General features: G+C 52.2%; 1 protein-coding gene across 1 annotated transcript in view; it reads left to right on the top strand.

The window, feature by feature from the left end:
- The window catches only part of SLC6A5 (solute carrier family 6 member 5), a 49,727-nt gene that overhangs the window by 25,395 nt on the left and 11,804 nt on the right, over nucleotides 1–12,528 (top strand). The window contains exons 8-12 of the mRNA XM_046637810.1: nucleotides 732–835; nucleotides 3,500–3,624; nucleotides 8,570–8,682; nucleotides 9,421–9,552; nucleotides 10,492–10,591. Coding sequence (XP_046493766.1) covers nucleotides 732–835; nucleotides 3,500–3,624; nucleotides 8,570–8,682; nucleotides 9,421–9,552; nucleotides 10,492–10,591 — 574 coding nt within the window. The remainder of the gene's footprint in view (nucleotides 1–731; nucleotides 836–3,499; nucleotides 3,625–8,569; nucleotides 8,683–9,420; nucleotides 9,553–10,491; nucleotides 10,592–12,528) is intronic.

Below are 12,528 nucleotides of genomic sequence, written 5' to 3'. Positions count from 1 at the left end.
TTACTAAGGAGTATGGGAGAGTGGATGTTGGGATAGGCACAGACTTTGCCAGCGCACACTTGAACTTTGTTTTTGCATATTTTAAGTACACTTTAAAAACTGGACTTAATTTCTAGAAATGATGGGAGGGCCATCATACAAATCACATAAATCCCTAGCTCAAACTCTTGAGTGGCCTTCTGGAATTTTGTGAGGACAATTAAGAGAAATCACCGAGAGGACCAGGAGGTGTTGTCAGCCGGGTTCCAGCCGGATGTGGCCCTGTGATCCTGTGCTGTGGCACAGAGGTCACTTTACTAAGATGAGGGCTATGGAATTCAGATTTTTAATAGGTTGCTGTAATCTGTAGGAATGCCAGTTTAAAAAGGTTTTTATTTTGTATCCATGAATGTTTTTGCTGTTGAAAATTGTTTTTGGAGAGCGTATTCCCCTAAAGAGAGGGCCCTGCCATCTGCTCAGTTTCTCGTGGCGGGACTTGTGAGCGTGAAGCGTGTGTAGTGTACTGGGTTCCTCTCCTTTGACTAGAACGGGGTGAAAGTCTCCCCAGTAATTTACTGCCTTTTTGGCTTCCAGCGAAAATGATGTCTGTTTCTTGTTTATATTGCTGGCAAAGTCATCTTGTCCTGCCTGTCTTTCCTCCGGGGATGATGTGCACGGGTCGTGGGAGACCCCCCCTCTCCCGGTCCAGCCTCCCCCAGTGACCTCGAATCTTCTCCTCTCTTGCCTCCCAGGTGTGGAAAGACGCTGCCACTCAGATTTTCTTCTCCTTATCTGCCGCGTGGGGAGGCCTGATCACTCTGTCTTCTTACAACAAATTCCACAACAACTGCTACAGGTACGTGGAGGCTCTTCCGGTCCCCAAGGGAGCTGGTGAGCGGGACGAGGGCCTAGGGACAGAACAAGGGACTGCGTTACCAGACACCTGAACCCGCATCCTCGCACTTCACCTGGCACAGGTGGAGCCCTCTGCTAAGGCTGAGCTGCTGGCTGCTGGTGGCCTGGACCCCAACTTGCACTGCTGCCCCCGACACGGGATGGAACTGAGTCTCTAGGGAGCTGCTGTGCGGCTAGCTGTGTCCTGGGATGGTCATCTGTGAGCCACCTAGTCCGTGGATACACTGATGGAGGAGGGTCATTTGGTCACTCGACAAATATTTCTCTAGAGACCCCCGTAAGAAATGCAGTGTGGCACGGTGGAAAGAGCACTTGGTGATGGAGGTGTGAAGTCACTCGGTGGTGGGGTCCCCGTCACAATGTCTATGCATAGCAAATCAGCACATTGCACACTTTAAATATATTGCAATTTTGTCAGTTATACCTCAAAAAAGCTGGAAAAAACTGCGAACTTTGAGTCCCCCCCAGATCTGTGGATCAGAATGTCTGGAGGTGGGGCAGGCCCAGGAATCTATACGTCTAGATGGGATCCTCAGGGGACATGTGGATAGTGTGATGTTAGGGGGCCTCTGGAGTCCCGAGGACCTGAGAGAGCCTGGACGGCTCCTGGAGGAGGTGACATCTGAAAGTTAAATATGTCTATGACAAGCAATAAGAAAATAAGGCCCCTTCTCTTTGGGGGGCTGATTAAAACCAGAAAGAAAGAAAGAACCTTGGACTGAGATGGACTTGCATTTGAGTTATGACTTCACCGTCTACTAAAACTCCAAGACGTGGGCAATTTTCTCATTATAAAATGCAGATTATAATCTTTTGTTGAGAGGTAAAAGATGATGTATGCAAATTCTTAGAGGAATATTTCGCACACAGTAAGTGCTCAATAAATGGCAGTTGCCGTTATTAATATTATTAGTTTTAACAATGTATGAGATATTTTGTGAGCTGAGAGGAAGAGCTGACAGTTGAGCTGTGGCCCAGGATGGCTGGGGTGGCCTCACAGAGGCGAGATCTATGCTGGGCCGACTTCCAGCAGGTGCAGGGGAGGAGGGGTGTATTTCAGGTGGCAGAAGCGGCGAGAGGTGGGCGTGATGCGAATGAGTGTGGTGGAGGTGCGAGGCGGGAGCAGAAGGTGTGGCACACGAGGCTGGGAGGGGAGGGGGCCGAGGCCAGACTGGAGAGAGCCTTAGTACTGGCCTGCTAGGGCTGCCTTGACAAACGTTAGAGTGGGAGGCCTAAACACCAGCAAGTAATTTTTCATGGTTCTGGAGGCTGGAAATCCAAGGTCAAGGTGTCGACAGGGTTGGTGTCTCACGAGGCCTCTCTGCTTGGCTTGTAGACAGCCATCTTTCCCTGTGTCCTCACCTGGTCTTCCCTCCGTGCGTGTGTCTGTGTCCTGATCTCCTCTTCTTGTGAGGCGCCAGTTCCTATTGGATTAGGTCCCACGCAAATGACTTGCTTTTAACTTAATTGCCTGATTAAAGGCCCAGTCTCCAAATACGGCCACACTCTGAGGAACTAGGGGTTAGCACTTCAACATAGGATTTGGGGGCACACAGCTCAGCCCGTAATAGCTGGAATGCAGACGAAGGTGTCTGAACGTCTTTGGTCACAGCCACTCATTAACCCGTGACCCTTGGACCTGTGTGAACACCATCAAGCGGGGAGCACTGCTCTGTGCTCCGTTAGAAACAAGGCCGTGGGGTGTGGCAGAAAGAACATGCGGCTGGGAGGCAGGAAGTCTGGATTCAAATCCTGACCTCCTGTTAATTAGCCCCTTACCTTCAGTGGGCCCCCGTTTCCCCATCAGTAAACTGACGGGTGGGACAAGGCGGGAGCCAGACCCTGTGCTGTGCGGATGTCATCTGATTCTGTCCTCATAACAACCTGCCAGGGAGAGGGTGTCATTGCCACCATTTAAAATCAGAGTGGAAAGAAAGTGACTTGCTCAAGGTCATGCCAGTAATGTGTAAGAGAATCCGCATTTGGGTTTGGCCTTGAGGCTCCATCTAGCTGTGACCCCTCTGAGTCTAGGATGGCAGAGGGGCAGGCTGGAGAACCGCAGCAACATTGCCAGCAGAGGGCGCCGGGACAAAGGCCGGTGCTGCTCTCTCCCCTCCCCTCCCCGCTTGCCCTTCTCCCCTTTTCGCCCCAACCCCAGGCGGGCCCCACACCTGGTGGCATTTCCTGGTCCCACTGCCTTCTCTTCTCTCATACGTGCTTCCTGTCCTGGAGGCCTGGAAGGCCCCATCCCTCAGCTTCTGCTCTGATGGACAGACTTGCCTCTGCCCCTGCCACCGGCGTCTGCCGCACCTGAGCCAGCGCCTTGACCCAGAGGCCCTGGAACGGGGCAGTAGGGGAGATCTTTTTGAGCCTTTTGATGCTTGTAAAATCAGCCCGAGGGAGCCTGCGGTCAGGACTGGTTCTTCGTTTCCTTGTGAAGAAATGTCAACAGGGCCAGCCTGCAGTGAACACGCATTCAGGAATGGGCATGCACACGTGTACACAAACACACGCAAACACACGGGCACACATTTCTGCATCCTTCCCCCGGCCCGTCCTCCTCACCGAGCACATCCGACATCACACTCTTATCTCTCCCTGCCAGGGACACTCTCATCGTAACCTGCACCAACAGTGCCACGAGCATCTTTGCCGGCTTCGTCATCTTCTCGGTTATCGGCTTCATGGCCAATGAACGCAAGGTCAACATCGAGAACGTGGCGGACCAAGGTACAGTGCAGCTGTCCCCCCGCTGTGGCAGGGCGGGATCCAGGCTTGCCTCATGAGCTCCTAGTTTGTGCCATGCTGGGAGGGTGGTCTTTGGGGACAGGATGGAGGGTGGGGCAGCCCAGATCCCCTTTGCCGAGGGACCGAGACAAGCTTGCATAGGAAGCTCCTGCAGGGCTGGAGCTGGCGCGTCCCTAAGCAGAGGGCTTGCTGTCAAGGCCCGTGTCCTGCTTACCTCACCTCTCCTTCGCTCTCCGTTTCATCTCTTAATTCAGCTCCAGCCCACGTGAGTAAGGCCTGTACCTGCTCTGTACGGGCAGAGGCTTCTAAGAGTAACCAGTGTCCTGGAGCTGATGGAGGCAGGCGGGCGTTCCTTGCAGAGACCGCAGAGACCCAGTGCTAACGCTTCATCAGAGCACTGACCTCAGAGCAGCACGTGCCTGATCGTTAGCTCGAATGTGCCCTCTGCCTAGTCAGCAAGACAGACCTGCAAGCTTGTTTCCCGGGGCGGGGGGGGAAGGTTGGACGGTGGTGGTGGGAGGGAGTAGAATGTTCACTCTTTACTCAGTGATCCCTGTATTAATGGCTCACATTTGTATGGTACTTTCGAGTTTACGGAGAGCTTTCCTTTTTATCTCATTTAATCCATATTTCTGGCATAGCATTTTGTAGAGATTGTTTAATATTTTTATTTAACTCTATTTCCACGTGGCCTTCTTCTACAAAGGATCTGGGTGATTAGTGGGCTTTGGTGATTAAGGGATTTCCATGTGGCTTTTGCATTATGATCATTCTCTAATCAGACGTTTATGGGATGCCTCGGTGTCGGGGCCGTACCAGGGGCCGGGGGACGTGACTGTGGGCCCTGGACAATCCAGAGTGTGTACATGTGAGCAGCTTCTCTGTGCACAATCTTTCTTCAAGGAGCTCACTGCAGTTCTCAGGTAATGGCTCAGGCGCCAGCACTTGAGAGAACTAAGCCCTGGAAATGTCCCCCGCTTGGTGAGCTGCTGGCCCTCTTCTGGCTCCCTGGAGGATAATTCATTACTGCTTCAGCAGCGCTGATGGGCCCTGCAGGCCTCAAAGAGTTAAAGACACCGGGAGTTCCAGGGGGTAATTATCTGTCTCTGGGGAGAGTGTCAACCCTCCAGGGACGTTTGGTTCTGCAGCAGTGCACTAAATTAGAGGAACCTGGGAGCTGAGCAATGCCCCTCCTGGGTTGAGAATTCTCAGCTCCCTGAGGAGCAGGGAGGGAAGGGAGAGGGGAGAGGAGGCTTTGTCTTTGGGGCACGTGGGCCACCCCAGCTGTCCTCCTTTCCTCCCAGCAGAGTGGCTGGGGCAGCCAGGTCCTGCCCACCTTCTAGCAAACCTGAGTGTCCTGTTGTTTTGGTGACATTACTGAGCTCCTTGTGAACCAGTGGCCGAGTTGTCAGAGACAGTGATTCCTGAGATGTAGGCTGTGTTAGTTCTCTCTTCTGAGCTCCATCCTGCCCCAGGAAAGGGGATGCAGGCACGTGTACCTAAAACCCAAATAGAATTTTGTTTTTCCTTTATATAAAAAGCATCAGACAATTACCTATGTTTCTGCTTGAAACTTGCCCTTTCCATATTTTTTCCATTTCCTCTGATTTTAACAAGGAGACGAGCACTTCTGATGGGTCCTAATGTGGTAATACTTGGTAATCGCCCACTGTCCCTGGCACGGGGACTGTGGGTCTCTTTCCCCACAGGGCGGGGGCAGCGGCCCATGAGGCCTTCTCCCAGACCCCGCGGGGCGGCGCTCCCTGCCCAGCTGAACTTGTCCGTATTCTTCTGTGTGATTGGCAGACTGGGCTGTCTTCCCCCAGTGTAATGCCTGCAGAACACAGGACAGAGAGTTGGGGTCGGGTCTGCCTGCAGCCAGCCCCACTCCCTCCTAACTGGGCGACATTGGCATAGAGACATTCAGTCCATTTTTGCTGACCCAACATTAGTAACTGCGTTTTGGTCTCTAGGCCAAAACAGGTTCTCTTTGGTGACTGCACACTATTCTATTTCGTTGACCGCTCCCTTCTAAGGGAGCGTTCTTGTCAAAGTCACTAAGCCCAAATCTCGGCCATATCTGAGTTTTGGGGGCTGAGGGTGGGATTGGTGCTGAGCCCAGCTGTGCTCTGCTTTTACAATGGGCACCGGCGAGGGGGCTTGTTCTTCTCTGGCATCTACTCCAGAAAAGCAGCTTCCTGGGAAGTCATCTCCCAGCATCGTCATTGGTCCCTGTGGAGCACTGAGTCATGCGCAGAATCCAGCCCGAAGCCCCATCCAGATGCCCATCCAACAGCAGAGAGACGGGTTAGACTAGAGTAGATGGACACAAATGTGCATGTTGTATTTGGAGTTCCCGGGTCAGGGGGTGACTCTCAGGTACCCAGACCACCAGGAAGGGCTTCCCTGGTTCCCTTTCCCCCAGTAGTTCAGAGACCCTGCTGATCTAAATGAACACTCTTACACAGGACTGACCATGCAGCAGTCTGTGTGTCACCTGGATGCCAACCCTTCTGCCCCAAGGTCCGGTCTTCAGGCAGGGTGTCCTCTGAGAGCTCATCCACTTGTAAGAGCTTCCACTGCAGGGTGGCCCTCCAGGGGTGCTGCAGGCCTTGATGCATTACATCGACCAGAGCTCCAGGCTATGCCTTCAGGGGCTCCCTGGGAAAAGGAGGCTGTCACTGTGGGTCTCTGGGGGCCCTGGCCAAGTTGCTGGCATGCAGAGCCCCTTTGATAGCATCTCCTGGGAAAAGTAAAAATGCTCTCTGCTTCCTGAGTTCTCGCTGTGTCCAGGTGTTGTTCTGGGCCCTGTGTTTGTATTGGCGCATTTAACTCTCACAGAAACTCTCTGAGGGCAGGTACTGTTATCGTCATCGTGTGGATGAGGAAACTGAGGTTTGTGCAGAGAGCTCAGGTCTTCCCCCGGGGCCCCCAGCTACCGAGAGGCAGAGCCGGTTTTCTGGTCTGAGAGGAACAGAGCCTGCACTCCAGCCCTGGCCTGTGCCATCTCCCAGTGGGAGAGGAGAGAGACGGAACCAGGCTCTGTCAGACATGTGGGCTTCATCTGGGGAAAACTCCACTGTGGCTCAGATAATCGGTCTTTCCCAAAAAATAAACTGAACTGTACAAAATGATATAAAAATGGACTTTGAAAATCCACTCCCCAGGCAGCTGGGATAAACCGAGTTTGCTGAAAATGATGCCTTCACCTGCGTCCTTTAGGGAGGCAGCTGAAACTGCAGCAGGCCCAATATTTTGACATCCTTTCCCTCTGAGAGAGCAGTGAAGGCCGAGGGGCTGCATCTTATTGAAGCAATCAGCCGAGGCCCTCCAGCGGTGGCCGTTTCGAGACCTTCCTGTCCATGTTGCGGGCTGACTGTCACGGTGCTGGCTTCCTTGCTGTTCTGCATTTGAGACCTATTTTGAACTGTAGTTTAACACAAACTACTCTTTTTGTGGTTCATGGGGAGCCTTCTGAGGCTGCCTCCACCGACAGTTCAATAACTACGTAAAGCGGGGTGTCTCAGGCATTCAAGGCTTGATATTTTAAACACCGCAAGGCCCTCGGCAACATTAGGAACTAACAACCTGATAAATTCCGCTGTAAAAAAGTGCCGTTATCCTTGAGTTCTAAAAACCCCAGGTGTTGGAATATCTGGTTTCCAGACGTGCGCTGGCCGCGGGTTACCCCAGCCTTCGCTGGCCCTGCCTGTTGTCATTCAGTTTTCTGCCTACAAGGACATTCACAGCTGGGGTCCTCAGCCAGCGTGGGTACGGCAGTGTGCCCAGGCAGGTCGCGAGCAGATGGGAACGGCCCAGTGGCCTTCATGACAGCGGAGAAATTGCTGCTCAGACCTCCTTCACTGAGACTAAAGCCCATGTTCTTGGGAAAACCAGAGTCAGACCACTAATTGCTAGGTTCATCGCACGCTTGTCATAAGAGCTAACGTTCTGTGAGTGTGGCTGGTGTGCGAGGCACTGGCCTCAGTGCTGTACCTGTTTCCTCATTTGTTTCTCGTACCTACCTTGAGGGGGACTATCGTGATCCCCCTTTTACACACGGGCAAATAGAGGCTTATGAAATTAAATAACCTGTCCTGGGTTGCACAGCTGGTGAGGCATGGAATCTGAATTTGGACCCAGATCTATCTGACCGTCGGAGCCTGGACTCTTTTCCCTCCTACAGTATGCTTCTCCACCCCTCTCCCCTACTGGGGATGGATGTAGCCCCCTCTTTACAAGCCTTTGTAGGGCAAGGTCCTAAAAGCGTTCCACGGATTCATGTTGTAGGTAAATGGCGCTCCTGGAGGAGCGACCAGGAGGAAGGGCAGTGAAAGGACATGATGTCCTTCTGGGTGTGTTCTAACCTTTTGAGCAGGCTTCTCAACCTCAGCACTATTGACGTTTGGGTCAAATAATTCTTTGTTGTGGGCAATGATTCATGCATTCAGGGACGTTTAGCAGAATCCCTGGCCTCTACCCGCTAGCATCAGGAATCATCTTCCCATCCCAGCTGTGAGACCCACAAATGTCTCCAGACATCACCAAATGTCCCCTGGGGGCCAGAATCCCCCCTGGTTGAGGACTGCTGTTCTAGAGGGTAATTATGATGTTCTCTCCAGCTCATTACTGCAAAGATGGCGGTTTGCGTGTTATTCGTGTGGACGCAGCCTGGCCGTGGAGTTGGAGTCTCTGCTCTGGCACTGTTTTCGAGCCTCTCCTTTGAGTTGCCCTGGTCTCTCCCTTCAGGGAGCTTGAGGTCTAACTGGGGGAACGGACAGAGATGAGTGAAAAAATAACAAGCAGAGGAGGCAGCATATAATAAGTAACAGCTCAGGATCTCCGTGGAGAGAGGGCCCTGAGGGCTTCCAGGAAGAGGGGGCCCGGAGCTGGGCCTGTCTGAAATCATCCATCTTGTTCCTTCCAGGCCCAGGCATTGCATTTGTGGTTTACCCGGAAGCCTTAACCAGGCTGCCCCTCTCTCCGTTCTGGGCCATCATCTTTTTCCTGATGCTCCTCACTCTTGGACTTGACACTATGGTGAGCCCTTCCCCTCCCTCCCTGCCCTGGGTCCTTCTATGACCACTTCCCCTGGGTCCCGCATCCAGCCTGGGGCGGAGGGGGTGCTAAGCGGTGCTTGAATGTTTCCCTGAGCAATGGAGGGAAGGAACCTGTGCAGGGCTCAGGATACCCCCCATTTGGGGGTGACTCATGTGATGGCACAAACAGCTATACTCTCTCCCTGGATCCCTCTCTCTATTCTCCATCAAGTTTTAGCCTGTGTACTTCCTGTGTTGGTATCTTTTTGCCAAAGCAAATTCTGTGGGGCCAGATAAGGGAGAATAATGTGAAGTCAATTTTAGGGAAATTGCTGTGGGCTGAGACCACCACAGATCATGCTGACAGGCACTCAGAGTTTAGTAGTTGGGTGCAAAGAGGGCTTTTCCTCAAGTGAAAGATCAAGTGCCAGGTAAACTGGAGGGGAGGAATTTACATCTCATGAATACGCAGTGGGCGTCAACTGTCTGATGGAAGAGTACGAGGGCAGTCTCTGGGGGCTGGGAACACAGTTTCTAAAGCTCACATCCTGCTTGGAGACCCCTAGCTGGCCTCAGGGGTTAGACCCCAGTGAGGCCTGTTGCATCCGTAAAGAGGATGCAGTCCTGCAACCAATCCTATTGCAAATACCACCTTCCTGGGTGGGCAGCACAAAGGACTCGATGGCGTCTTCTGGGTTGGGTGGTTTGTCTCAGACGTCCCTTCCTGGCACCATTCCAGTTTGCCACCATCGAGACCATAGTGACGTCCATCTCGGACGAGTTCCCCAAGTACCTGCGCACACACAAGCCGGTCTTCACCCTGGGCTGCTGCATTTGCTTCTTCATCATGGGCTTTCCAATGATCACTCAGGTAAGCTGCCCCCTGGGCTCAGGCTTGGGGGTGGGACAGGTGGGAGGCCTGATGGCTGTCTGTCCTTTCACCCAGCTCACAGACCTCATGACAATGGCCAAATCACTGCCATTCCCACGTGGATGGTACCAGTTAGTTAGAGATTCCTACCAGAGAGGGAAATATGTCACCTCGGCTGTGAGTGATACTTCTAGCATCTTTGTAATTGAGATGTAGCTTCTTGAGCCAACGAGGCAGATGTGTCCTACTTTAAGAAAATGGAATACATGAAAATCCGAAATTCCCAGTTGACTACTCGTCATACATGAGAGTCTACAGCCAACTGAGTTCCTTCTGAGGTCCTGAGTGTCTTGACAAATTGTGTGTTAGCTCACTCCGTATATATATTGCTTTTGCTCTCTCTGTGACCTTGAGCAAGGCACCACTTTGGGCCTTAGTTTCTTCATCTGTAAAATGATGGATTGGAATAAGATGGTCTCTAAGCCTCATCTGTTGTGGGGAGACTTAAAGACTGAGGTAAAGTTGCAGGGGGATGCATGAGGAATGCCCAGCAACACCTCAAAGTCATAAGAAGGTCAATCAGATGCAGATGTATGGGGAGAAATGATTATCTGTTGTTTGAAGCAAAAACGAAGCGGTCTGGCTGCGTTCACATATCCATCTTCAGATGCTGACCTTTGCCTTTTAAGAGTAAGATGTTAGATCTTTTCTGTGCTTGTTCTATTGATTGGCTCCAAGTCTCTTGTGGGACTGCTTTGTTAAACGGCAAGGCCTCCAGCTCGCATGCTGGACAGGGTTGAGGTTACTGCTGTCAATGGGAGGGGAGGTCCTCTGACTCCTGTTTGTCCCTGACTCCTCAGGATGGAAGGATTGGCTGTTAGGAGAGGGAGCGAGCCTAGGTCCAGGGCCATTGATGCTGCTGTTTCTCTTCCGTACTAGGGTGGAATTTACATGTTCCAGCTTGTGGACACGTACGCTGCCTCCTACGCCCTCGTTATCATCGCCATTTTTGAGCTCGTGGGGATCTCCTACGTGTACGGTAAGGGAACCACAGGGCCTGCTGCTCAGGGAGAACTTAGTGTCAGTAACGTGTCCATGGCAAGTGGGTTTTCCATTTTTAATAAGACGATGAAAGTGTTTAATGGCAGCTATTTAGGAAACATAAGAGAGTTGCACCTTTATTTCCACACTTGCCTCAGGACCACTGTGATCCAGATTTAATACAGAAACAAGAGGTGACTGATGGTGACACTCAGAAATCTTTGTCCCAGAAACTCCTAGGACCCTGCCTTTGGGTGCACTCTGCATGTGAACAGTTAATGTCTGGGGACAATGGCCAGGTTAGGGAGGAGGAAGGCTACTTCGCAGGTGTGAAATTACTCCCTGGTCTTGGTAGCTGCAGTCCCCATGTAGCTTGAGGGGAGGTGGAGCTCCACAGCTGGTCCCCGGATACTGTAGTGAGAAAAGAGACCACCAGGCTCACAGACCCTTAGGAAACTTTATTAGCATCATGGGAGCCTCTGATCCCATGCAACATCTCAATCCCAGCTTTTCCCAGGAATAAATTTTCATTTCTTTACAGTTTAGTCTTTCCTACCATCACTATAGCAACCTGCATCCCATAATCAGTGGGGCCATTATCAAGAACAATAGGAACTGTAATTCAGTAGATGCCATCTTTGCCCTTTGTGTGGAGGTGTTTGTGCTTGGCCGTCTCACCGGGTGACCTGTCAGATTCAAGGCCCTACTGACTTCTTTGCACCTGGAAGTCTGCTCAGAATCGTCCCTGGACTAAGGCCCCCTAATATAGATAAGGCCTCTACGGCAAAAACCAGCACGGTGAAAATGCTAGGTCAGACTGTCTAACTGTTTCAAACCCAAAAAGAGAAAGCACCATGCTGTGAGCTAGAAGGAAAGGCAGGACGTCACTGGGAATGCTGGATGTGAGTGAGGGACAGATGCCCAGAGGAAGGGGGGCAGGCCGAGGGCTCTGCAGAGCTCCGCCTTCCAAGTTGGGGGGCGGGCCCAGTGGCCTCACCCTGCCCACCAGGTATCCTTGACATGAGCATCTTGCTTTTAATGTAATTGTTAAATTCATTGAAATGGAGGGGCAGGAGGGGAATCAAGATGTAGAAAGGAAACCTCTCGTGGAAAACGTGGGCGCCCCAGAAACAGGAAGACACTGCGGTCATTTCTGGGTGTTGGTGGAGGGGAATTTTTCTTAGACTGGAGATCACATCCCCACCGCAGGGAGAGTTTAGTTTCTGGCCAAAGAAGAGGGCTCGCATGCCGCTGTGCTGATGGGATCAGAGGCCAAACTGCCAGCTTTGGGCTGATGGGCCAGCCTGGAGCCTGCAGCGATGCTGCAACTGAGACCTCCAGCCCGAGGGTGGGTGAGGCTTCAAAGAGCTTTCTGCACCAGTGAGAGTGGCAGGAGCCCAGTCCATCTGCCACCGGGAATCTGCACTCTCGGCTCAGGTACCAAGGACTTCGCCATGGAGAGGCCAGGCGAGCTTCCGACACCCTCCTTTGGAAACGCAGCCCCTTGTGGGTCACGCGTAAGCTCAAGTCCCCAGATGGTCTGCAGGTAAAGGCAGGAGAGCATCTCATTCCTGGCACTGGCCAGGTGCAGGGAGCCATCTCACTGCCTCCTCCGCTGTCTGTATCCTCTCTGCTAACTGTCACAAACGGCACATTTGCACAGTTCTTTCCTCTACGACAGGGCTGTTCAGTGTGGTTTACAAGCATCATTAGAGAAACCTTTTACAGTTTCTGTTTTTAGAAGTTAAATAGCACCCCCTCCCATGCCCCCGTATAAATCCAGTAGTAGATTTCTTGATTCTGAAGGAAAAAATAAATCCTAAGTGCTTCAATCCTTGGGCTTGGCTGATTCTCCTGGGGACCACCCAGGAGGTCGCCTGGTCTCTGAGAGGGCTGGGCCAGCCTCCAGAACAAGGTCGACTGTGCTGGGCTCAG

Source organism: Equus quagga, chromosome 14, assembly GCF_021613505.1.
Source record: "Equus quagga isolate Etosha38 chromosome 14, UCLA_HA_Equagga_1.0, whole genome shotgun sequence".
NCBI lineage: Eukaryota > Metazoa > Chordata > Mammalia > Perissodactyla > Equidae > Equus > Equus quagga.
The sequence above is the reverse complement of the archived record's forward strand: the minus strand, read 5'-3'. Positions and strand labels throughout refer to the sequence as shown.